This window comes from Manihot esculenta, chromosome 16, assembly GCF_001659605.2.
Source record: "Manihot esculenta cultivar AM560-2 chromosome 16, M.esculenta_v8, whole genome shotgun sequence".
NCBI lineage: Eukaryota > Viridiplantae > Streptophyta > Magnoliopsida > Malpighiales > Euphorbiaceae > Manihot > Manihot esculenta.
Window position 1 is genome coordinate 628,161 of NC_035176.2, and position 24,738 is coordinate 652,898.

Genomic DNA, 24,738 nt, shown 5'->3' on the forward strand with positions numbered 1-24,738 from the left:
TATCTATATTTTTAATATATAATTATTTGTTTTAATCAAATTAAAATTTTTTTATATATACATGGTAGGAAATTGAGGATAATTAGAGTAGTTAGCTAAATGAGATAATTCTTTTAAATTATAAATAATTTATTGAAAATTTTGATACCAGAAGTGTGGGGCACCACTCCAAATCCGCGAGTAAGTCAAAAATTAAAAATTTCAAATTTGTAAAGGTTGATTTCTTACTTTTGTTAGTGATGTTGAACTTTATTTTAAAATTAAGTTTTTTTTATTTAATTTATCCAAAAAAATTTTTTAATTAATTTAAATATTTTTTATTAAAACATTTTTTATAAATTTTAAATATTTAAAAAATTTAATTAACAGAAAATTTTTTTCAATTAAAAAAATTAAATTATTTTAAAAAAATAATTTTTTTTAAGAGACCATCATTTTCTATGAGAATCTTATGAAAATTTTTATATATATAAATTTATTAATATATTTTATTTTTTAAATTAAAATTAAATAATAAAAAAATTATTTTGTTAAAAAATTTTTTTATAAAAAATATTTTAAATTCGTTTTCAAAATAAAAGTTATTTTTCATAGATAAATAAAGTTAAATTTATTGAGATTTAGCTTTTGTTTGTTTGTAAAATTAATTTGTATAGAAAAATATTTTCTATGAAAAATATTTGAAATATTTTAATTTTTATTATTTAATTTTAATTTAAAAAAATAAAATATATTAAAAATTTATATATAAAAGTGTTAATAAAATTTTTAACTTAATTTTTTTATTAACTAATTTTATCATGTGTTTCAAATAGAGCATATGAGGGTAATATGTTGGTTATTTCATCTTAATTACATAATACCTAATTGAATTTTCAATAGTTCTTTAATTGCTTTTATAAAAAATAAATAAATAATAGCCAATTTTATTTAGTCGAAATTACAAAATTTTGAGGTTTAAGGGTATTTTTCATAATCTATATAAAAATAATTTTTTTTAAATATTTTATATTATTTATTAAATTATGAGAAAGTTTAATGCCATAAATTAAGTTTAGAAAATGAATTTTTTAATAAATATAATTATAATTTAACTTTTGCAAGAGGAGCACTTGCAGATTTCTTCTCACATTCACAGCCCAGCTCAGCTCATTGTTCAAAGATTTTCCCATTATTCAGAAAAATTATTCCATGCAATAAAGCTCTTGCATATTAGCCATTGATAATAGGGGGATTTATCCACCATGATTATCATAGAGAATAAACAACTTCTGCACAATGGGTTGAGTTGATAAGAATAAACTTGCAAACACAAGATAGCAAAGCCATGCAAATCAAGAATACAGACTCAGAGCTCAAGTTGAGCTACTGCATTAACAATTTCCCGCTTTAACACTTCAACTCAAGCACCATGTCACCCAATGGTGACAACAATTATGATCTAAATTCTAATCCAAATTCAAAGAGGCCTTGTGTGACGACCTGTCGCCCTGCCGCAAAGAAGAGCATTCCTCGGGATTGGCAATTCATCTCTCCATGAATTTGAAGCTGTGTAAACTCTGAGATAAAACTGTTGCCCAAGATATTGCCTTGCCCAGTTCTCAGACCGAATGTTCCACATTCCCACGTTGTCCAAAGCCATGTAAACAGCAGTCCAAGACTTGGGATATACCTATTTTCAATCAAACAGTTAAACAAACTATGAATCTGTCTCAATAAACTTCACAGTGCTTCCTCAAATCTTTGCCATATTCATCGTACCTGAGTTGTGCAACGTGCAACTGCATCTCTCAAGTTATATCCTGCTCTGCTTGAAGGCGTCCATTGTCCTCCATCCATTCTGCTCATATCATCACCTGTCAATAGCTTTACAATGGAGAAAATGACATGCAGCTTATCCTACAATTTCATCAGGATTGATAAGCTTACCCAACAACAAAGAACGAGTGGCCATCTATGTGCCATGACTGAACAGTGTCCTCCCAGTTTTGGAAAATAATCTCAATGAACTCCCTGAAATTAGCAGACATAACTGAAGTCTGGAGGTAGGCATTTCCCCAGTTAGGGTAGCTTTGAATACTTCCCAAGTTGAAAACTCCAGGAATCTTGAAGTAGTCTGCAAGTTTTAATGGGGTATCTGGAGGAAGAAATGAGACACTGTTGACAGCAAATCTCTGCTTGCGATTGATAATAGGAGCAGAGTTTGCAAGAGTGATTGTGCGGCTTGTCTTAATCATTCCATAATGGTAAGAACCTTGAGGATTCGGCCTCGGCCCACTTGCAGTCAGATTCCAACTGGTTTAAATCAACATTTACAAAAAGGTCAAGTTCATCAGCTTTAGCAAGAAACCAAGTTATAGTAAGCAGCAAGCAGACTAAGTACCGTATAGATCGGGCCTGGTTGAGGGACCAATCAATCTGAGTAGTAGGACCACCTGGGATCCGACCAGAAACTCCTTTATATGAATTGCTATAATGAAGAACAGCAGTTGTTGTGAGTACACGAGCAGTGAAGCGTGTAGAAACGACAATGTAGTAATCTTGGGCTGGCTGATCAGCGGTGACCAACACAGAATAAGACTGCCCAAGATGGATGTCAAGGGCAGTGTAGGTATTTTGTAGGGTATGGGATCCTTCAACCTCCACCAATTTCATCTTATGCCCTTGAATTCTGAAGTTAATAGATGTTGCAAGGCCCACGTTTGATATCCTGAACCTGTAAGTCTTACCTGCAAACAAGCATTCAATATAATGAGCTATAAATGCTCAACAGGTAGGCATTAAATACTTAGAAACAGACAGAAAGTTGCTGGAAGGTAAATTCTGATCATCAAGAATGAATTTTTCATAAAGGTGGTAAATATTCAACATTCACAAATCAGTAACAAGGACAAAGCCACAAATATAGACACCTGGATCAACCGTGAATCTATATCCGTTCCATCCACGACCATTGATGAGAAGCCCATCAGGGAATGGCAGATCATGACCAGCATCTAATATTCGTCTCAATTGCTACAAAAACAAGAGAAGCTAACATTAGAAATATTAAAAAAGTCTAGATAGAAAAATAAAGATGACAGAATGAGATATTTAAACTGCAAATGAATGAGATAAATCAGAAGGAAGTGCTTACATAGTGATTTCTCTTGTACCAGTCTCCAGCTAGTACAGTAAAATCTCCAGAAGGAGGAGGGAAAGGTACAGGAATCCGAGGGCGGCTCCAGACTCTGATGCCACCAAATCCTCCAGCAGCCTTGTGCATTCCAAGCGATGGGAAGTAAAAAAAGCTACCAATCTGGTCCTTGACTTGGAGGATGTAAGTAAAATTTTTTTCTGGTGGGATTGGACAGTTGGTGCCATAGACTCCATCCTGCCATGAGTTTCTCCTCTGTTGTATGCCATTCCTGTCATCAGTTTTAACACATTTTATATCATTCTCAAACACTGTAATTAGTATTACCCATCAAATGTCCTTGACTTAATTGATCTACTTTAATATAGATACTAAGTTCAACCATTATTCAAAATTAAGAAGTCTCGAGTTCAAACCCAATGGGACTGTTATAGATAATAAATAGCCCAAATCCATAACAAACCGATTTTACTTATCTAGTAATTTCTTTTCAAAATTTATCATTATCTTATCTTATCATATTTTATATTATCTTATCCTAAATATAATGGTTGTCTATATTAGATTTCTACTTCGATTACGTTATCAAAAAAAAATTATTTTATTCAATAAAAATAAGTATATTTATTTTAAAAATTGTGAAATTGAAACTTTCTTTTGAGATGTTAAGAACTCTCTTTAGAATTTTTTTCTATCAGTCTTTTTCTATCAATCATCCCAAAACGGGATCCGTGACCTGATACCATAAGACGGAGCAAAATGCCAGCATGCACAGACATAAAAGGCAAATCAAATGGAGCAAGTGCTAAGCAACTTTCCCGTTGAGTAGATTTTGTTGATCAACTACATTTGAATAATCTGATATTAGTCTATTAGATGAGTGAGAATTTAGATCTCCAATGTCTTCAAGGACCTATAAGCAGACATTTATTAAATAATAAGTGAGACAAACATTTTAAGTCTAACAAGACAGCATGAGAACCACCAAAGACACTATATTATACCTAATATATAAAAAAATGGAGATCTCAAGGGTCAAGATCCAGAGACATAGCATGTGGGTAAGAAACCAATTACATGTTGCCAGTTGCATTATTGAATAGTTTAATAACCCATTAGTTATTACAGTGTTGACCAATCCATGAATTTTTTTGGCAAGTATTAGTTAATCACTGAGATTTAACCATGAAAACACCATTCTAATAAAGTCAGATTCTTAAAGTGACTGTCTGAAATATGTCAGTTTAAAAAATGAAAGGACCAACAAAAGTGTCTGAAAAGGCCATGTTTTTCTGCATTCCCATATTTTCTATGGTTTCTTGGAAAGCAACCACTCTGGATTAAACAATGAAGTGTATGCATCCCTATATGCCTTTCTGCTCCTACCAAGAGTTCAACTGGAATTCAATTCTTAACAAAAACTCACTCATTTATTGCTTAAACCCCAACTTTCCATTAACACAAAAGTTTCCAGTATCAAGGCCGCAAGGGTAAGGGAAAAAAGATACACTAAAATGGAAAATTACTATTTGGTCTTTGCGACATAGGAAAATTCATTAATTAATCTCTTCAATTTTGAAAAATATATTAAAATGTAAAAGTTTACTGATTAGTTCTTTTTTGTTAATTTAATTGTTGAGTATTGTAAAAAAGTTTAAAGGGCATTTTACAAAACTAAAGGTATCAAATAATGAGTCCGAAATGAATTGAACAACTAATTAATAGAATTTTTAAAATTTCATAGACTTGTAATGTATTTTTCAAAATCAAGAACCAACTAAAGAGACTAAATAATAAATTTTCCTTCTCAAAATGCAGTTGACAAAAGTAACACCTCCAAATGCAGAACCATCTTAATGGTGACTGATGGATCAAATGTTCAAGAGCGATTTGTTAGTATTTAAAGTAACAAGGAAAATAATAGTCCTATTTCTGCTAATGGAAAGCTTTTAGCTGCAGATCTGGTACAGTGGATTCACACCCAAAAACTTTTTCAAGTAATTTTTTTTTTGTTTCATAACAAGAAGATCCATTCAAAGAATAACAGATTGCTTGTTTGGAAGGGGGGAAAAGGAAAAGAAAATAAGAACCACATAATAATTCAAGAAACTAATAGGCAAAGCAAGAATGAGGAATAGTAATGACGCATCCAAGACAGTAAAAATTCTTGCTTTCATTGTCTATGCAATCAAACTGAGGTAGCAAACTATGCATGAAAGGTATTAGTTAATATTACCAGGAGATGAGGAATGGCTCTCTCAGGTAATTGAAAACATTGATAATGAGGTTATCGTTTGTAATAACATCGATTTGTGGCCCTGGAAACTCCCCATTAATCAAAATTCCCTGCGACGCCAAAAGAGAAAAGAAAGAAAAATATCACTTCTTAAACTGAAAGGACATTAAAGTGCTTCGAAGAACAGAGCAGACCAAAGCCAAGAAGACATATCATAATATAGTACCTGTTGCTTAACTCCAAGAGGATAAATGTCACCATAAGTGACTTTCCATGTGAAGAACCTATAAGGGTTCTCGCCATTAACGCCATGATAAAGGAAGAAAACCAGAACAAGGAAAGAAAAAGGCCAGCAAGTTCTCATTTTTGACAGGCTCAACCCTTCTGTGTTCTTATCTCTGTAATGTTAATAAAGAGGTTTTGGATCTGCAAGAAAACAAAGACTCGAAGGGTACATTATAAAGAGAGGAAATGGGGCTCCATCTCTGGTTGTGGCTCTTCCATAAACTGTAATTTATCTCTGGAATCTGTGCATTGGTGTGTGAATTAATTTTTTGTTAATTACAGAGCAAAGCTCTGTTTTGTAAGGTAACTAAGCAGAGAAAGATGGCTGAGTAGCTGTCACTTGGGTATATGATCACATGTATAGAATCTAGTGGGACTTTTACTGGTCCAGTCAAGTCCTCATGCTTGATAAATCAATTATTTTATTAATAAAAACATACTTGAAAATTAACTTAAAAATACAAAAAATTAAAATAATAATAATATTTAACATATTTTTAAAACAAAATCATGAATTACCCTAAAACAAACAAGTGCATGTGATGTGATGTGATAGATTTAGGAAGTGAAAATGAGAAGTGAGAAGTCTTATTTACGGAGTTACCCAATAATTCAATTATTTATTCACGTGCATCTGCAGGACTGCAACGTGCATTGTATATTATTTTCTCCCTCAGTCAAATTTATTATTTTCACAGCATGATGCATCTAGCGGGGATAGCTCAGTTGGGAGAGCGTCAGACTGAAGATCTGAAGGTCGCGTGTTCGATCCACGCTCACCGCAATTCCTATTTTCAATTTTTTTAACATTCTCCAGCTTCAGCTTCTTTCCAAACCCCTCTCTCTCTCTCTCTCTCTCTCTCTCTCTCTCCTCTTTGATCCATATGCATAATACAATATTGATACGGCTCAGGTTTTACTGGATAATGGTTTGGTGAGGCTCACAATATTGAAGCCTCATGGCTACTTAACTGGGATCAAGTATGGAGGACTGGACAATCTTTTAGACCTCAAATCAAGTCAATCTAGTAGAGGGTAATCTTCAAAATATGTCTTCTCACTTTCTCACTCCACTTCCATTGAATTTTTAAGGCACTTAAATGATATACTGACATTATAACATTCATTCTGCAGATATTGGGACATTAATTGGAGCTTTCCAGGAGGCCAGGAGAGATATCAAATGTATGCTCATATCACTGTGGACTTGCATTTTGATCATAAAAGAAAAGATTCATACTTGTTTTAAACTCAACCCTTATTGCTCTTCCTGATGCAGACTGAGGGGCGCTGTGCACTCGGTCGTCGAAATGAGTAATGACTGTTTGGAGGTTTCATTTAAGAGTAGTTATAATCATTCGACTCGAGGCACAAAGCTGCCACTCACTTTTGACATAAGATCATGAACTCATGAATTCATATGATCTTTTTATTTCATGTTTAGCTTCAAGTTAATTAAAGTTTGATATGTTTTCTGAATATTCAGGCACATTTTGAGAAGTGGTGTTTCAGGATTCTACTGCTATGCAATATATGAGCATCCTGCTGGATCTCCTGCTTTTGACCTTTGCTCAGACAAGGATGGTCTTTAAGTTGAGAAGAGAAAAGTAAATTATATCCTCCAAGCTATTTGTTAAGTAACAAGAAGATTATAAAACTTTTGGGTTAACTTTCTTACATGGATTGGATTAGGTTCCATTACATGGCTATCTCTGATGAGAAGCAAAGGATAATGCCAATGCCAGAGGATCTACTTCCAGGTAGAGGCAAACAGCTAATTGTGCCTGAGTCAGTTCTGTTGGTAAATCCCATCAATCCTGATCCAAGAGGAGAGGGAAGCATCATGTGCAATTCTTAATATATGTTGACTGTCAACTGTCAATGAAATAGCCAAAAATTTAGTTCTCATGCGTGATTAACTGCAGGTTGATGATAAATACCAGTATTCAGTGGATAATAAAGATGGAGGAATTCATGGATGGATAAGTTCTGGTCATTGTTGGGTTCTGGATAATCTTTCCGAGTCACGAGTTTCGAAATGGAGGACCTACGAAGCAAAACCTCACAGCCCATACAGGACCAGATTGTCTGGCTGTAAGTTCTTCCATCTGAAATCATCAATTAGACATATATCTCGGATATCATTAGAACAACTTCATCAAATAATATTGTGGAGAGCATCAGCTGATTGAAAGTAAGCAAGAAAAGTACTTACAACATTCTTAATGAAGAAAAAAACTTTGGTGCAACAGATGTTTCATGGAACTCACTACATTGGGGATGAAATATTAGCTCATTTTCAAGAGGGAGAAGAATGGAGGAAGACATTTGGCCCTTTCTTTGTCTACCTTAATTCAACTAACAATGTATCAAATGCATACAACTTGTGGGAGGATGCTAAAAAGCAGGTACAAAACTTCATATTTGTTTCTCATGAATTCAGCATCAAGAATTATGAGGCTATTGTGACTTCACAATCATCTCTTGCTTATGGAGTTTATTTTCATTATTGACTCATGGTTAGAGGCTGCTTGAAGAGGCAGCATGGCCTTATGAATTTGTCTCTTCCTCTTATTATCTTACTGCTAAAGGACTCGGTTCTGCTACTGGAAGATTATATGTCCAAGACAGGTAAATAATTCAGTTCCCAATGCTGTAGACTCGTAATAGTGCTAATAGAATTTGTTTTAAGACATTAATACTCAAATTCAATCAAATCATTGAACTGCTGGTTAAATTGCTGTTTGTGGACCTTATGAAAATTCAACCTCAGGTTTATTTCTGGGTCTCTGATTCCTGCTAAACGTGCATATGTTGGTCTATTAGCAGCAAGAACTGCAGGAGCCTGGCATACAGAAAGCAAGGTAAAACATTAAAATTTCTAACCTGCATTACTACATAATTGGTTTCTGGAACTTTATTTAGACTTGAATCTGAACATTTAGAGTCTTATTTGTAGGATTATCAATTATGGGTGCAAACAGATTCAAATGGATACTTTACCATCAAGAATGTTATCCCTGGTGTCTATGGTCTCCATGGCTGGGTTCCAGGTTTCATTGGTGATTACCTTGACGATGCACTTGTTCATATCATTCACAATAGAACTTGGAGCACAAAGAAAATCATGTGAAGAAACATTCTCACATACTGAACACTGAAATTACTCAGGATCAGAAACACAACTGGGGAATTTGACATATGTTCCCCGCAGAGATGGTCCAACTGTATGGGAGATTGGCTTCCCTGATCGCACAGCACTTGGCTACTATGTTCCTGATGTGAATCCCGCATTGTCAACAAACTGTTTGTCAATAGTCCAGAGAAGTAAGCAACTTAATTCACTCATTATAATAAAGTTGCCAGAGAAGATCAAGCAAGTCTGTGGTCTATGATTGGTTCAACTTATATCAATGTCTGCTACCAAAGTCTTAACTTCGTGCAACGATGTCGAGTTGACCTTCAATCTTAAGCTCGTCTGATTCATTTATTCCATAAAACAGGTTCAGGCAATATGGCTTGTGGGACAGATACCCGGATATGCATCCTCTATCAGATCAAACGTTCACAATCGGAATCAACAATCCAAAAAAGGAATGGTTCTTTGCTCACGTAGACACAGGTTTGATCAATGCCCCACAAGCTGGGATTTTTTTTCTGTCCTGTAATCTTACAATGAATATGTGTCATCTTTCATTCTGGTTTTTTGAATTTTAAATGAGCACTTTCTAATGTTTTTAAACCTTGACAGAAGGTGGCAGATAACAAATATCTTCCATTAACATGGACGATTAAATTTTATCTTGATTCAGTAACCAGTGGAACTTACAAGTTGAGATTGGCCATTGCATCAGCAACCCGTTCTGATCTTGAAGATTGCAAATGCATAGTATTCCTACAGCATTGTTCAAAGCCTCTCTTGCTTTCTTAATTCATAAATTTTCAAGTATTTATATTGCTTTGCAGGTCTATGTGAATGGTATGGATTTAGAGCACATGGTCTTCCAAGTGATGAATTTGGGGACAGAATGCAGTTTGTCGACATGGAATTCATGGCTTGTATCAGCTATTTAGCATTGGTGTTTCCTCTTCCTTGTTGGTAAAGGGAGACAACTCCATGTTTCTTACACAGGCTAGGAGTGGAGATGCACTTTGTGGAATTCTCTATGATTATATAAGGCTAGAAGCTCCATTACCTTCCGGAAACTCTTGCGGATCAGAAGAAGGATTTGACCTGGATGAAAAACTTATCTGACATTGGATTATAACCAACACATCAAAAGAAATTGCTTCTTCCATGACAGAATTGCAGAAGGTTATTGTTAACTTAACAGAAAATGTATGATCATGGCTGCACCAAATCATAAAAAACAGTGAAATAATTCAATTAATTTTTTCCCACTTCGAAGTACATCAGATAAACAAATCTTTCTAGCAGGAGACGTACTGTGTGCTTGTGTTTGTGCAACCATTTGTTCATGCAAGTTGCGAGCGAACAGAGCACTATTTAAGCAAGAAAAGCCAAAGAAGAGGAAACACAGGTTAAGCCAACAAGTCTGGTCAGAAGTTTGCAGTCTGCCAATTTCACTCTTCAATACTCTGTAAACAAAAACCTTGAGCGCAACTACAAATTCATGGATTTTCTATACATTGGTGTTAAGGATGACAACAGAAACTTGATTCAAGTAATTAAAGAGGTTATATCATCTCCATCCAAGGAAGTTTACACAAAATTGATAGCAACATGCTTCCCAAAATGCTATCAAGCATTTACATCATCTCTTTTGCTGTGTACAAAATGCAATGCAGAACCTTTTCCCAACCATTTGGTTGACCATTGTCAACATTACTGGAAAGAAATTGTTAGAAGCAAGCCATAATGATCACTAGGAAACACGGGGAGCTCCAGCATCTTTACCTCTTTCCTCACTTTCTTCTCCTTGATATGTGATAAACCTGGTATTGCTTCCATACCAATCATGTCAATTTTACTAATTCTAAAATCACGTAGATGGCACACAAATCTATCAAGTCGCTTTTGCAATGTCCGGTTCCCTGACAACATCTGGTTGGACTTGGTGTCATATGTCCAGCCATTTTCCCCTGGTCTTAACTCTGCCCATGCATCCATCCATCCATCAGATAAAGGAAACTGACCATCTAACTTGTCATCCCAGTTCATGTCCCCACCAAAGATCACATTTGAGTTCTTCTTGAGAAGGTTCATGGCCTCCTTTGCCTGATCTACACGCTCCTTGCTGAACATCTGGTTCCATGTTGGAGGTGCAGGGCAGGGACTTTCAAGATGGCTTGTGGCAACCACCAATGGCTTGTTAGGCTGAACTTCAAGTTCAGCAATGCAAAGCTCTCTCCCCATTATAGAGTTGTTAAATGGCCTAGCGCTGAAGGATTTTACAGGGAGTTTGCTCAACTGCACAGAATTGATAGAAATATGTTAACCACGGTCAAATGAATGCTGACATGAAGAACTAGAGCTGGATCTGCATATTACTGTAAAGCATGACACTAGCAACTGACACTTTAAAGCACCTTCAGTGGCAAACATATCAAAATAATTATTGATATTAACTAATGCTTTTGGGGTTGGGGTTCCAAACCAAAAATCATTAAAAAAAAGATTATCAGATGTATTTCCCTTGGAAAGTAGACCAGAGGTAGACTTAAGACATCATTTTTAACCTAGGATGATGGTTGTCGCACAGTGTTACAACGAAAGTTAGATTAAAGTTCTGAATGCAATTGCCTAACAAGGAGAAACAGATCATAAGCTTCTAGCTGAACTGATGAATTTGAAATGGAAACAAGCATTAAGTTTGATACATATAATGTGCAATAGGCATTTTCCACGCATACTGCTGACTACTGTATTATAACCATTATACAAAGCTATGTGCTTACAGTGGTGGAAGCGCTTACCAGCATGCAAAAGTATGGTCTTGAATATGCCATCTCATTTGCAACAGAGCAGTGGTATGCTTTCCACCAGCTAGACTGCCTAAATATGTCATATATATTTGGAGTAACCTCCTGCAAAGCAAGGTGGCGGTAAGGAAGAAGAAATCAATGATCTCTGAACCCAGTTCTCTATGTAAGCAAATTCCCAAAAAAAAAAAAAAACACCTGAAAACAAATAACGTGGGGTGAATGCAGTTGAATCAGGTCGCCAAGAGCTTTCATTCTCTTGTGCAACTCCAGATCCTCTCGGAACCAAACATTGTAGCTCAAAATCTTGAATGAACTCAAAATGGTAGATGAACTGGTGTCCTCTGCCATGCCAAAAAAGTAACCAAAAGAGAAAAGGCCATAGAATTCAACAAAAAATAAATCTTTTTTCTTTCTGGAAAGGTCATTGTAGCATCGATCAGTCCCCTTTGATTTCCAACCCCTTATGAATAATAAACGAGGGGAGGGGGAGCAAATTTTAAACGACCAACTTTAATAAATGAATAGAGCTAAAAAGGTTTCATTTAGGACACAGTCATTTGTAATTTTATCATTACCAACTACATCACAATCACATCACTCCATTTTGAAATATTTTGAGTACTCCAAATGTAATCTCATCAGCAATTCGCATGGAACACACAACCCGTGAAGGAAATTGAAATTATCCAAATTCTAACTCACCCTTTACAACAGTTACCGCCTTGTTTGATGCCCCAAGCCCTTGAAATCCACCCAATTTAACACAATCCCCATCTGCATATATTAGCACCATTCAATGCGTAAATAAATAACCTTTTAATATTTTTTTAGGGAAGAAAAAAAAAAAAGAAGAAGAAGTTACTAACCCTTCGCATCAACAGTCCTATTGGAGACCTTAACTCCACGAAAGCTTTCGGAATCAACACAATCCAAACCAGAATCGAATGAGTTACTAATCTTCCTCTTGCAAGTCCTCAAGGGCACAAAGACAGAACCAATAGAAGAATCCAAGTCCTCATCGGGACCAACATCATTCAAAACCTCGAAACTCGAAAGGGAAGAAAGAGAACCCCGAGTGCCACATATTTCACAGGCAGAATTCTTATATGGGTTCAAGAAAGTGCAAGCTTTGCAGGACCATGTTGGGGTGTCTTGACGAGCAGCTGGTGAAGACGAGGAAGAAGGAAGAGGAGACGATGGTGATAGGCAGATTTGACAAGTGGGTTTTGAAGATGGGGAGTTGATGAAAGTGCATCTCTTGCAAGTCCAAGACATGAGGAGCTCGGAGAAGACGATACGATTGGAGCAAGGAGATGGGATTGAGAATGGAAATGAGGTTGATTTGCGGAAGCAGCGGGACAATACTTCCATGATCTTACAGCTTTTTGAGTTTTTACTTCCAATTTCAAAACTTGGGAACGCTTTTGGGGGGGGCCCAACTTGGCCCTGGCCCACTTAAAAACCCCACGTGGGCTCTAAGTTGGAATGCTTTCTCATTTAAATATAATTTAATTAGCATATATTTGTCAATATTTGCTGAGTAATATATTAAACGAAAAAACAGTTCTTAGAAAATAAGAGGTTTATATAAAAAAAAAAATACCTTTAAGAATATTCACCAAATATTCTGGGCACCTCATACTTCTCATATAAAAAATATTTGAAATTTCCATAAAGTGATTTCATATGTTTCTTTAAGATTTTGAGATATTGCATTCATAAAGTTGCTTCTCCACCATGGAAAACAAGCATCTTGTAGAAAAATATTACTTGAAATGGATCAAATTCTTTACATTACCAAGAATTATGTGTATATTATTTCAACTATGCACAAAACTTAAATATTTTTTACCAATTTCAATATAAATATATATTCTCCTATTTGAAAAGCCCAAGATAATGGTGTTTTTTTTTTTTGGTTTAAGCACAACAAAAATGAAAAAACTCTTTTAAAAACAAGGAAAAAAAGAAAAAGCTTTTAAAGCTGCCCACTTAATCCTGTCAATTATGCTGTAAGAAAAGACAATGTTTAGTGCTACTCTGCTTCTCAACTCATACAAACAAGGGCCCACAAAAAGTTGTCAAAAGACTCAAAACCTCTTTACCAAATTGAGAATTAAACAAATAAGCAGAACTTTAGACAGGTAGAGCAATAGTTGTTCATCACTAAACTGAACGCTTGGCAATAACAAAAACAATATAACTCAAAAAAATGGTCTTATTTTCGCACCTCAACACCAGTTTACAAAGGAATGTGTAATAAAATAGACAAAATAACAGCCAAGAAGGAACTTAAGCCCTTATCTATTCTACTGCTTTTGATGCTGATCAACCTTAAACAAAAGGAATGTGTAACAAAATAGAGAAAACAACAGCCAAAAATGAACTTAAACCCTTATCTATTCTGCTGCTTTTGAAGTTGATGAACCTTAAACTATGTGTAGCACTGCTTTCTTGGGTCAAGTTCGCCACTGTTCTCGTTTTATTGCTTACTTTCTTACTGCAACAAGAAAATGAAACTTTTGTTAGTGAAAACATATTACAAGTTGTTTTAGTTAAGTAAAGCTTTTGCAGAGAAAAAGGAATGTCAGGAAAAAAGAACACTATTAGACTACATAAAGAAAAAGCAGACTCTCTTACCTTCCAGGAAATATACAGCTTCCATGACCTGCAAATATTGCAGAAAAGGAGAAAAATGTGCATCAGATTTAAAAGATGATCTTGTAATTATTAGCAGCAGGGGAAAACACAGAAGGACCCCATTATGTTTAAGTAATTTTGGTGTAAACAAGGCAATAATGGAAGTTTCCTGCAAGAGTTTTATGTAAGAGTCATTTTTTAAGGCAAACTCATACTTGAAACATGAGCTGATGGGCAATGGCAGTGGCACCATCCTGGCTCAATGGGGCTCCACTTGAACCAGGATCCAAATTGAAATCATAGTTTTATTTTTTTCAACCAAAACATGTTTATTCTAGGCCCCTTCCCACACTCCAATCACTCAATGAGTCATGTGCCTATGTCAGGTAGGAATCACACACCATCCACTATTGAAGATTTCAAGTCATCTCTGTCCTTGCAAAGTATCCTCTGAGAATAATTGGGGGGTGCCACTATTAACTTGAGTGTTGCAGGATTAGGCAATTTGAACTTTTAAGACTCTTAACGTTATCAATCTCAAGGCATCATTTAACAGTTTAAGAACCTTAAAGAACTCCATGACAATGTCCTTAATTTCATTACAATCCATTGTCAGATAAACCCTATGCAAGAGAGAGAGAAAGCGAAAAAATAAAAGATCTTACTTGGGTCAGTAGTGGTGATCATGGCCACACCCTTGAAATCACAAGATCCAGGAGCCTTCCCTTCCTTCTGGTAATAGCTATCAAATGCATAAGAAGCATGGTACTTCACACTGTTGGGCTGATAACAACCTTCCCCTGGCTGTATCTCACTGCAATTAGCCCTTCCTGGTCCACATGCCCAATCCAATGCTGCCTGCAATGTCCTTGAATCAACACCATCCATTGCAATACAATACGTTTGGTTCGTTGTATCATTAGCTAAAAAAGTCCCACTTCCATAAACATGAAGCAAATAAACTGGTGTGGAATTTCCATAGAACAATCCCCAATTTGCTTCTGATACTGGCGGCGATCTCAAGTCCTCATTGAACAATTCATATATATATACACTGGAAGTGACTTCTGGATGAAAAGGAGTCCCACTACGATCAAGAACATGCTTAATCAGATTAGAATTATATGTGTCTGCATTGTCAATAGTAGCATAAGGCTCTTTTGAATCACCCCTTGAAGGCCAGCCAGTCTCAGTGACAAGAACCACAACATCAGTAATATTCAAATTCTTCATAGAAAAATATGCAGCATCAATCATAGCATCAAGAACATTAGTGTAATGCAACAAAGTATTAGGATCAACCATTTCCTTAGATGGTGTCAAGGGCTTGAACAAAGAATTATCAAGGGGCACCACTCCTTTGTTTTGCATAAAAACATAGTAAGGATAAAGATTCATCATCAACGGAGACCCAGTTTTAGACAAAAATTGAAGCAAAGGAAGCATAACTGAGTTCCAACTCTGGTTAAAGAAAGACTGAGATGGAGGAAATGGATCAAGCATTATGGAAGCTGCATGTGGTGTTGAAATCTTGATCTGGGTATGCAAGTTTGCAGCAACTAAAGCACTATAAAGCGACTCTATAGCAGGCATAAGCAAAGGAGCTGAAGAGGGTATAGTCGTCAACAACTCATCACCTACAGCAATTGCAGTGATTAGCGTTTCTGGATAATATGCAACAACATTGCGACCAATCCAGGAGGCTGCTGTGGCATTGGAGGATCCAATAGCAAGAATCTGGTTATTGGGGACGCTAATAATGACTCGGATCTTGGTTTTAGCCAAGGCTTTGAGTGTGTCTGGGTCCGCATCATACAGGCGGACATGGGTGATTTTCTGAGTTTGCAGAAACGAAACAAGGTCTTTCGGCGACAAGACATTGGAAACATCTGTGCCTACGTTAAAACCCACAAACGGCTCGCTGTCTTGGTCTTGCTTTTGCTGCTTTATCTGAGCCACCGCTTGTGGAAGCGATTTAGCTGCAAATTTGTTAAAGAAGATAGCAAAATGAGAAAAGGGTACCCGTTGGTTTCTTTATACAATGGCTACTGAGTACAGAAGTAGTATACCTAATGAAAATCTGAAAATTCCAGTGGAGAAGACGAAGATAATGGCGATGATGAGAAGACTGAACTTAGAGTTTGCCATTATTGAAGATAAGCTTAAGCCTTACTACTTCATCATCTGTTTCTGGGTCATCTACAGATTCTTGCATTATCTTCTGGAATTATTTTAAAAAAGATAACTTTTTCCTGAATTGAATTGTTGGTGAGAATGATTTGGGTTTTGCTTGTTGAGTCAATAGATCGACAGTGAGAAATAGAAAGAAGCCATGAATCCAAAGCAGTTGTAACTTGAAAGAGTGTGAGGTATGGTTTCTTTCTGCTTTCTAAAGCCGTTCACCTTTGATGATGGTATCTGCCGCTGGATATGTGAATTATCGGAAGTGACCTTGTAGACAGAGAGGCTCTTTATGCATGAGTTCCATTTGGTCAGTGACTTTATGGTAAATTCACTAGATTGACTGGCTCCTTCTCGACCCTTTAGATGATTCTTTAAGACGAGAGTCACAGCCTGGCATTTCCACTAAGAGACGTTAACTCTGCAAGGTATTGTTTGGTGGGAAGTTTTTCTTTTTCTCTTTTTAATTGGAAGTAATTTAATTTAGAAATTCTGAATTTAATTTTTTTAATATTAAATTTTATTTTTAATTTTTTAAAAAATCAATTTTTTTTTAAAAAAATATTATTTAATTTTTAGATCATGAATATGCTAAAGTTCATATGGTCCTATATAATAATAGATAGAATTTAAAATTTTTCATAAACATATATTGTGATTTAATATTTTAAGCTTTAATTTACATTAGAAGAGTATCTTGAGCTTTCATAATAAAAAATAGAGTAATGGCATTGGCAGCTATTGCCATCTCAGCACTCACATAGATTTAACTTTTAATAAAATAGCCAACTTGCATCTCTTTAAGGTTTTTTTTTTTTTTTTTTTTAAGTTACAGTGTTATAAAAGGCATTAAGATGGTAAATGATTGTATACAAACTCCATCCTAAGAGATGGATTACATCCGAAGGAAGTATTCTCAAGGAACAACTCAACTAAACAACGGTTAGTACTATTGCTTACCCCTTTATAAATGAGCATCTCATCAATCGGATATCAGTTTTATTTGCAGGATGTGTGGGCATGTACTACTAAAATGACCGAGCCATCCACAGTTGAAACAGAGGTCAGGAATCTTCTCATATTGAAACTGAACTTACCCGCTCAATCAATCCATTCCCTTTCTTTCAATGGAAACATGTGATGAATGGCTTTTGTATATGAATGGGGCTCTAATTCTTAACATACTATTCAAGCCCTCCAGATTTAGCCAATTTTCATCAACTCCCAATAAGTCTCCTAACAAATTTTTAATAATAACTGTATTCTGGTGCATCATCATGTTCAGTGGAAGACCTAACACTTACACCCAAAATGGTGATTTAGAAAATTGCAATTCTTCAAAAGTTGTATCGCTGGTCAATCTCTCATCACAATAAGATTATTATTCAACGATTTGCTAATACCATAATGGCATCTTCAGAGTCGAAATAAGTGAAGATAAATAAGTTATTTTTTTGGATGAGACAACAAAAGTACCATTTAAGTGACCAAACTTTTTCAAACACCGTCTTCACAATTTGATGCACTAAATTACCTAGATAAAACAAAATTTTCAGCCAATGTCTATTGTTGAAGTTTGAAACTATATTCTTCGTTTATTTTCAAGTCTAAAAATTAATCACTGAAGTTGAGGTTTTGAGTAAGTATGATCAGTTTAGATAGATCGCCTTCCATTTAGAGAAGAGAGTAAGCTAGGAAAAGAAGGGAAGAAGGAAGTAGAAGAAAAGAGTAGAAAAAGGTAAAGAGAGTCACCTAAAGGAACAGAGACGAGAGCTATTTACTCAGAGCAAAGGCAAAACCTTACCGCCAGGAAATGAAGATCCTCTCTGTTAAATTATAAACCTACAATCATCACAAATAATGTTAATTCTCTAATCTTCAAATCAAATTCTCATCAATAGTTCAAGAAATCTGAAATCCTATATTATTCATTTCACAATAAATTAAAAAAAAATGGTAAGTAATTTTAAATATTACAAAAATGAAATTTTATTATATTAAAAAATTATTCTTATTATTAAAAATAATATTTTATTATTAAAAAAATATTATATTAAATAATGATTTATTTAACTCTTAAGAAAAACACATGAATTTAATTAACTAAAAAAGTCAAAATGAATTTATTTGATTCTCAAATAAAAGTATGGAGATTTAATTGAATTTATATTTATTATTTCCTCCAAAATTATAACAAAACTATCATATATATCCCTCAGGTTTTAACACTCAACAATTTAGTATATATCTATAGTCCAAACTGAATGTTTATTCTTAAAAATATAATAAAAAAATTTATATTATTTGTCTTTGAATTAATTTTGATATAATTTAAAGATAGAAAAATAATATTGTTTTAGAGGTATGTATATTATTTTTAAATAATTAATAGAAAATGATTGAATCCACAATTTTATTTAAATTAAAAAAAGTCTGGCATAAATTAACCATCCACTTCACTTCCACCATAAGATTGAATTGAAAGTTGTAATTTCAAAGCAGAACCTGAGGAAATATGGCAGATGGGAAATGAGTAGAGACAGTAGCAGGCAGCCAAAAGAAGGCTTAAAAAAGAGCACAGGCACGGACACTGTTGCAGTGTATCAGACAAAAACAGACAGTCTAACCCAACAATTCTTCACGAGCACAATAGAACAAAACAACAACAACTGCGTCCCATTCACATGTGGGTCTCATCTCTTGCCTTGTGGCAATTTGACATTCTTTCTTAATTATTATTATTATTGCCCCAGTTGAAGTAAAAACCCTTGCCCCAGTTGAAGTAAAAACCCATCAAGTTTCCATTAGCTCACCATCCATTCATCCATGTGCTTGCTTCATTTTCTTGTATTTCTTTACCATTAGGCTTTTATGATGACACTAATTAGTGGCAGCATAATCAATATTAATCATTATTTGTTATTGATCAGAAAGTTCACGTCAACCAAAAGAGAAATGAACCTTATACATGTTAATTGCTCTCTTTGACAAAATGCCCAATAAGATTTTAAAAGGAGAATTCTTTAGTTTTAATCATTCACCAGCTTTCTCTACACTTTATGCAGTGGAAAGCTACGCTCCGTTTGGCTTTTGTAGTGACTTTCTCCATTCTTTCCACAACATGGTGTGGATACTCGACAAATTATTGGTTGCTTGTTGTTACAATTCTAGGTTAGATGAGGAATTTTAATAGTAATTAAATTAGATATTTTATATCGAGATGTATATATATTTACTTAAAATGTATAAATTTTGATAAACGTTTACTTAAAATGTATAAATTTTGATAAATGTGAGATCGGGAGTGTTTTTAGGATTCTGACACATGGAGGTAATTCTTCAAGGTTCTAAGAAAAAAATTTGCAATATCGGTAAATGAGGGTAATAACGAAACTGAATAATTTATTTTTAGAGGTATTAAGATTTTGAGTTGTATGTGAGTAATGGTGGTTTTCAAAAGATAAAAAAGATAATACTTTCTTTCATGCAAATGGTGGTTTTCAAAAGACAAAAAAGTAATACTTTCTTTCATGCAAATGGAGTACATATACATGTTACTTTATATGTAGAAGGAAGAAATGATTGTACTTTCGACAGGTTTATTGAAACTACTAATTAATTAATGGCGGATAATTGATTTATTAATAATTAGCTAATTTGAATTATATTATTTTTAATACACACATTATATCATGCTGATCATAGCATATATATTTATATTCCGGTGATTATAGTACGTCCACTTAAAAACTTGTATAAATTTGAATGTGTATATTAAAATTTATACAAGTGTTTTGAGTCGTCGTCAAAAGATTTGATACACATAAATCAATTCATTTGATTTTCTATTTTATACGGTTGATTTTTAATAATTAGTAATTGATTAATTAAGTTATATTTTTTTTGTTAAAAATAAATAATAAAGAAAAAAAACAAAAACAAAGTGAACCAACATGCTCATGCTACACCGTTTTGGATTTACAGGATCTACATGTGTTCTCCACTCTCCTCCTCGTATTACTCCTAATTCTCCTCCTCTTAATATTCCTATGAACATCAAGGTCCATATGATCTGTATGGCTACTGACAATGTATGTATTGCAAGCTTCATTCTCAAAGCTTGTGTTGTATGCAAATTAATATTCAGTTTTTTTTTCTTTCACGATTCTGTGTACCTTTGCTGTATGCATTTGATTTACTTCTCTGGTAGTAAGCATTTGGTTTATTTCTCTAATACGGTAACAAACTGATTTCACTTGCTCAAGATGGGCGTTCTTGGTTTCTTGTCGAGTGGAGTTCCTTTGGTTAAGGGTTCTTGAAAATCAAGAATTCATTTAACTGAATAGAATAAAAATGTTAATTCATTTTAATTCAATTCGAGATTAAATCAGACTAACCGAATTCTCAAACTAACGAGTGATTTGCCGCGCAATTGGTTTATAGCTAGGGCTGGCTGCTTCGGTGGATTGGTAGTTTGTGATGCCATTTGTTTGCAAAAGAGGGAAAAGAAATATCAGATGAGGAGGTGTAATTTCAGCCCCCACCACAATTTTTTCCTGGGTCCCATGCGAAGTGATATCTCGCGTTAACAAGCCATGAAAATTTTAGTGGACGGCGTTCCCTAACGTATAATATATTTCAACTTGCACCGCTCGTCAATAATTGATCCATGAGGCTTTGCTTTTCTTGTAAGCTGCTCTGGCAGAAGTCGCACTCCCACAATTGATAAAATTTTGAAATTGAAAATTTCTAACATATGGCTGAAAGTTGAGGTTATAACGCACCAAAAATCAACTCTATTTCCCATTCTCCATTCGACCATTTATATTACAAATTCTAAAGACCTTAAAAATCAAAACTCTGTCCTAAAATTGACTTTCACAGAACATGCAAGGAGGAGAGGAGTAGAAAGAGGAGCATATATACCCGCACCATACAATATACAGACCCAGGTAGTTTACGTTCCCAAGGCTGGCTAGTGCTGGGCAAGCAAACAATTAAGTTATGCTTATGGTTTGAGGCTCGCTGCCTCCTCCATTATTCCCAATCATTTCTGATTATGAACACAACCTTGGACTTCTGTGCTCAAATGATTCAACCACTCCTCTATCAAATGATTATACTTGTTTTCTATCAGCGGAGGGCATTGACAAAAGTCATCAAGAAATCTACATCCCTCTTCTCTGAGGGATACTTGATCGGCCGAGAGGAGTGTTTGGGAAAGAAGAGTATCGTCGGAAAGCTTCCCAACTGTAATTCTTGCTTAGCAAATTCTTTCTGATCACCATCTGCCCTGAATTTCCCCACCTTCACTCCACTCCCTGCCAAATTATCAGCCAATTCAACGTAGGATTGTTCCATGCCCTGGCAGAATTGGCACCATGGGGCATACAGAACAACAATCCATGGTTCCTTTCTGTTTTCCAATCTTAATAAATTCTCTATTCCAGTCCTGTTCAAATTGACCAAATTCTGTGAGTTGAAAATATCAGCAACGTTAGCAGAACCATTTGAATGACCAGCCCCATTTCTGTTGCCATTAAGTTGCGCTGCTTCATCCTGTTTCAGATTTCCTTTGTGTAGCCCGCATTCCTTAGCCTTAGCATCCTCCCACCACCATCTCCCTTCCCTCTCATGTTGACCTGGAAGAACTGGCCTTGTGCAAGGCTCACAGCCAATTGAAACATATCCTTGTGAATGCAATGAGTTTACAGGCACATCCATAGTTCTAAGGAAGTTCCATACATTTATGCCATCAACATTTGCCATCGGATTCCACTTGATTAGACTGCCAACGCCACCATCCAATCCCTCAAAAACTGGGTCAACCTGAACAACGGGAATCTCAGACCGGGTGCCAGGGGACTGATCTTTTCTTTGGCCAGTGATCCAAGCGCGTAGGCCCTTGAGAGCTCTCCTCAAGGGCCTCACCTTTCTAACACGGCAGCACTCCTGGTGCCCATCCTCATAGAAAGAGAACAGGCCCTTGCTCCTTACTAAGGCTTGAACTTCAACAGCATCAGGAAACATGTACTCAATATGGATGCCATAGTGCTTCTCAACAGCGTCAAAGAACCTATATGTTTCTGGGTTCAATCTCCCAGTGTCCAGACTGAACACCCTAAAGGGTCTACCGGTTAGCTTGGCATACTCAATCAATGCAACATCTTCAGCACCACTGGAAAAAAATTAAAAAAAAAAAAAGATACTTGTTATTGAAAAGAACCTTATTAATGAATGAATTGCCATCTATCCAAATATATGTTAATGTCACATACAGGAATGCAATTACAAAACATGTGCTAGAGCCATTTAATTTCATTACTTTCTCTTCTAATAGAAGGAAATATATCTCAACTTATACACAAGGTCAAATGATTTTTCACATTATACCTTCTACTTCTGCTAGGTGAGTAATTTATTGTAATTTACTTGTTGTGCCATAAAATTAACAAGCCAACAGTTAAAGTAATCTCATCCAATATTTTAAACAAGGCACTACAATTTCCTAAATTATATTCTCCAGGATCTAATGGCGCATTTGATATTATCATTTAAGGTTTCACAGTTGGGTAAATATGAAATATCAAAGGGATCCACCTATATGCCAGGAACACAGATCAGAAAATTGTATGCGGTAAAATTTCTGCTGCTAGCAAATTAAAAAATTTTACAATTTAAATTGAATTAAAAGCCATATAATATACCTGAATGCAATTGCAATATCATTGCCAAACTTCTCAAGCGCCTTGTCCATAATCTCCAATGGAGAAGAGTTCACAAGCTTCTTGGCCAATTGCTCATAGTCCTCCACATCTATTTTCTCCGCCACCTCTGCAAGTTCCAACAAAAAATTCAACGCTCAATTAAATCTCCCTTTTTTCAAGTAAAACACCAAATTAAACGTATTAAATAAAGCGATGAGTTTTTAATTGAACAAATAAAACTTACCAGGCTCAACGACAGTTGCCGCAAGAGGGACAATGGAGTCATTCCGTTTAGACTTCACCGAAAAACGCCGTTGGGAGAGGTTAAAGGTCGCCGGACGATCCAACAAACGGAAGGAACCAATTTGAGGAGCTGGAAACCAAAATCTACCCATAATCAACAAAATGTTGAAAACAGAAAACTCAAAATTCGACATCAAAATTGAGAGGAAAAAAAAAAGCTACCTTTGAGCTCAGAGGAGCGGGAATAACTGGTTGCAGAAATTGCAGTTGCAGAAGAAGAAGAAGGAGCAACGGTGAAGGCCATTGAATATTCCGATTTCTGTATAAACTAGAATCGAAATTTGATTTCTATTTCTCTGTCGTGTGTGTGGCTTTTGTATTATGCAAGTCAGGCATGAGATACATAGAAGGCTGTTAAATAAGAACCGAGGAAAGAGCACCCTACCAGGTTCATTGAACCTGGACGCATTTTCGATTTAGAGCGGCCCCGGTAGAGCAGATGACGTGGCATGTTGTGATTAGGTGGATCCCTGTTAATCTGGGCTCATTGCTTTCGTCACGTGCCGCGAGAAATAGGAGACGTGGTAACAGAGGGAAGCCTGGAGCCTGACTCTTCTACCCTTTCTTTTCTATTATTAATAAAAGAAAATTATAATTAGGACGCGATTTCGTCCAAAGATATAAAAATTAAAATTTTAAAATATTTTAATTATAAATAAAAATTAAATGAAAATAAATTTATTGTTTATATTAAAATCTAAACTAAAGTAATTTAAAAATGAAAAGAAATATATAAATTCACATAATACATATTTAATCAGAATTATTATGCTTATTTTTATATAATATTAAATGAATAAAAGTATGAAGATTTGTGTACTTATTATATACCTTTTAAAATTTAATTAATTTTATATAAATTTAATACAAATATTTATTATAATTTCTCATGTACTCTATCCCATCTCATGAAAATGGACTTACTAATTTTTTTTATATGAATTAAGAAAATATAATTATATAGTGAAAAATAATAAAATTTAAAATTCCTGTATTTAAACATAAAATCAATTGATAATTTGATATTTTTATTATTAATTTTTTACTATTGATATTTATAAAAATATAATTATTGATATTTAAATTTTATAAACATAATTATTTAATTCTTAAAATTTTAAAAAGTGCGGTTATATTTTTATAAAGTTTAGACGTTAAACGAAAAAAATATTTAAATAAAGATTATGGATCAAATAATATATTTCACTGTTTTTTTTTAAATATTCTCAATCTATATTGTTTTATTATTAATTATTTTTTAAACTAATAAACTTAATTTTTTTAATATATATATTTTAAAAAAG

At 34.6% G+C, this 24,738-nt stretch overlaps 5 protein-coding genes and 1 non-coding gene across 11 annotated transcripts; 2 read left to right on the forward strand and 4 right to left on the reverse strand.

Annotated features, from left to right (window-relative positions):
- Positions 1 to 1,221: 1,221 nt before the first annotated feature.
- On the reverse strand, positions 1,222 to 5,978 carry LOC110603385 (L-ascorbate oxidase homolog). 2 transcript variants are annotated; one of them, XM_021741098.2, is made up of 8 exons: positions 5,599 to 5,975; positions 5,373 to 5,482; positions 3,137 to 3,407; positions 2,913 to 3,015; positions 2,384 to 2,729; positions 1,930 to 2,295; positions 1,762 to 1,840; positions 1,222 to 1,672 (listed from the first exon to the last, which is right to left on the reverse strand). In XM_021741098.2, the coding sequence occupies exons 1-8, from the start codon at positions 5,734 to 5,736 to the stop codon at positions 1,460 to 1,462; spliced, it is 1,626 nt and encodes a 541-aa protein (XP_021596790.1). In that variant the 5' UTR covers positions 5,737 to 5,975; the 3' UTR covers positions 1,222 to 1,459. The 2 variants fall into 2 exon arrangements, 1 of the variants encoding a protein (XP_021596790.1); XR_006348932.1 differs by having other exon boundaries at positions 1,455 to 1,672; positions 1,762 to 1,856; positions 5,599 to 5,978.
- Positions 5,979 to 6,368: 390 nt separating this feature from the next.
- Positions 6,369 to 6,441, forward strand: TRNAF-GAA. Its single transcript has one exon. It is a non-coding gene; the product is annotated as a tRNA-Phe (tRNA).
- A 1-nt stretch (position 6,442) lies between these two features.
- LOC110604087 (probable rhamnogalacturonate lyase B) lies at positions 6,443 to 10,058 on the forward strand. 5 transcript variants are annotated; one of them, XR_006349039.1, is made up of 13 exons: positions 6,443 to 6,692; positions 6,792 to 6,842; positions 6,937 to 6,971; positions 7,144 to 7,264; positions 7,350 to 7,417; positions 7,583 to 7,751; positions 7,910 to 8,065; positions 8,182 to 8,288; positions 8,431 to 8,521; positions 8,617 to 8,719; positions 8,829 to 8,984; positions 9,161 to 9,546; positions 9,624 to 10,058. XR_006349039.1 is itself a non-coding variant. In XM_021742168.2 (13 exons), the coding sequence occupies exons 7-12, from the start codon at positions 7,910 to 7,912 to the stop codon at positions 9,271 to 9,273; spliced, it is 726 nt and encodes a 241-aa protein (XP_021597860.1). In that variant the 5' UTR covers positions 6,443 to 6,692; positions 6,792 to 6,842; positions 6,937 to 6,971; positions 7,144 to 7,264; positions 7,350 to 7,417; positions 7,583 to 7,751; the 3' UTR covers positions 9,274 to 9,279; positions 9,409 to 10,058. The 5 variants fall into 5 exon arrangements, 4 of the variants coding, with proteins under 4 accessions (XP_021597860.1, XP_043808041.1, XP_021597858.1 ...); XM_021742168.2 differs by having other exon boundaries at positions 9,161 to 9,279; positions 9,409 to 10,058; XM_043952106.1 differs by having other exon boundaries at positions 7,350 to 7,458; positions 9,161 to 10,058.
- Positions 10,059 to 10,259: 201 nt separating this feature from the next.
- On the reverse strand, positions 10,260 to 13,028 carry LOC110604086. The gene is made up of 5 exons (XM_021742165.2): positions 12,470 to 13,028; positions 12,306 to 12,377; positions 11,799 to 11,944; positions 11,595 to 11,705; positions 10,260 to 11,088 (listed from the first exon to the last, which is right to left on the reverse strand). The coding sequence occupies exons 1-5, from the start codon at positions 12,972 to 12,974 to the stop codon at positions 10,504 to 10,506; spliced, it is 1,419 nt and encodes a 472-aa protein (XP_021597857.1). The 5' UTR covers positions 12,975 to 13,028; the 3' UTR covers positions 10,260 to 10,503.
- Positions 13,029 to 13,803: 775 nt separating this feature from the next.
- On the reverse strand, positions 13,804 to 16,708 carry LOC110602821 (glucan endo-1,3-beta-glucosidase 1). Its single transcript, XM_021740389.2, has 4 exons — positions 16,313 to 16,708; positions 14,909 to 16,222; positions 14,244 to 14,271; positions 13,804 to 14,103 (listed from the first exon to the last, which is right to left on the reverse strand). The coding sequence occupies exons 1-4, from the start codon at positions 16,389 to 16,391 to the stop codon at positions 13,938 to 13,940; spliced, it is 1,587 nt and encodes a 528-aa protein (XP_021596081.1). The 5' UTR covers positions 16,392 to 16,708; the 3' UTR covers positions 13,804 to 13,937.
- Positions 16,709 to 21,191: 4,483 nt separating this feature from the next.
- On the reverse strand, positions 21,192 to 23,772 carry LOC110602822 (5'-adenylylsulfate reductase 3, chloroplastic). The gene is made up of 4 exons (XM_021740390.2): positions 23,597 to 23,772; positions 23,376 to 23,504; positions 23,132 to 23,258; positions 21,192 to 22,602 (listed from the first exon to the last, which is right to left on the reverse strand). Exons 1-4 carry the CDS (start codon positions 23,676 to 23,678, stop codon positions 21,558 to 21,560), a joined length of 1,383 nt encoding a protein of 460 aa, XP_021596082.1. The 5' UTR covers positions 23,679 to 23,772; the 3' UTR covers positions 21,192 to 21,557.
- Between the last annotated feature and the right edge of the window lie 966 nt (positions 23,773 to 24,738).

What these genes read in the sequence shown, in the direction of transcription:
- LOC110603385 (XM_021741098.2), bottom strand. Translation starts at nt 5,736, where the DNA reads ATGAGAACTTGCTGGCCTTTTTCTTTCCTTGTTCTGGTTTTCTTCCTT. An exon ending in GAGCCATTCCTCATCTCCTG is followed by an intron (nt 3,408 to 5,372) that starts GTAATATTAACT and finishes AACTGATGACAG; the next exon opens with GAATGGCATACAACAGAGGA. An exon ending in GGTACAAGAGAAATCACTAT is followed by an intron (nt 3,016 to 3,136) that starts GTAAGCACTTCC and finishes TTGTTTTTGTAG; the next exon opens with CAATTGAGACGAATATTAGA.
- LOC110604086 (XM_021742165.2), bottom strand. Translation starts at nt 12,974, where the DNA reads ATGGAAGTATTGTCCCGCTGCTTCCGCAAATCAACCTCATTTCCATTC. An exon ending in TAGGACTGTTGATGCGAAGG is followed by an intron (nt 12,378 to 12,469) that starts GTTAGTAACTTC and finishes TAATATATGCAG; the next exon opens with ATGGGGATTGTGTTAAATTG. An exon ending in CCCACGTTATTTGTTTTCAG is followed by an intron (nt 11,706 to 11,798) that starts GTGTTTTTTTTT and finishes CTTGCTTTGCAG; the next exon opens with GAGGTTACTCCAAATATATA.
- LOC110602821 (XM_021740389.2), bottom strand. Translation starts at nt 16,391, where the DNA reads ATGGCAAACTCTAAGTTCAGTCTTCTCATCATCGCCATTATCTTCGTC. An exon ending in AATTTTCAGATTTTCATTAG is followed by an intron (nt 16,223 to 16,312) that starts GTATACTACTTC and finishes ACAAATTTGCAG; the next exon opens with CTAAATCGCTTCCACAAGCG. An exon ending in GATCACCACTACTGACCCAA is followed by an intron (nt 14,272 to 14,908) that starts GTAAGATCTTTT and finishes CAATATTTGCAG; the next exon opens with GTCATGGAAGCTGTATATTT.
- LOC110604087 (XM_043952106.1), top strand. Translation starts at nt 7,910, where the DNA reads ATGTTTCATGGAACTCACTACATTGGGGATGAAATATTAGCTCATTTT. An exon ending in GGGAGGATGCTAAAAAGCAG is followed by an intron (nt 8,066 to 8,181) that starts GTACAAAACTTC and finishes ACTCATGGTTAG; the next exon opens with AGGCTGCTTGAAGAGGCAGC. An exon ending in CCTGGCATACAGAAAGCAAG is followed by an intron (nt 8,522 to 8,616) that starts GTAAAACATTAA and finishes TCTTATTTGTAG; the next exon opens with GATTATCAATTATGGGTGCA.
- LOC110602822 (XM_021740390.2), bottom strand. Translation starts at nt 23,678, where the DNA reads ATGGCCTTCACCGTTGCTCCTTCTTCTTCTTCTGCAACTGCAATTTCT. An exon ending in CCGCTCCTCTGAGCTCAAAG is followed by an intron (nt 23,505 to 23,596) that starts GTAGCTTTTTTT and finishes TTTGGTTTCCAG; the next exon opens with CTCCTCAAATTGGTTCCTTC. An exon ending in GATATTGCAATTGCATTCAG is followed by an intron (nt 22,603 to 23,131) that starts GTATATTATATG and finishes ATTTTTTTCCAG; the next exon opens with TGGTGCTGAAGATGTTGCAT.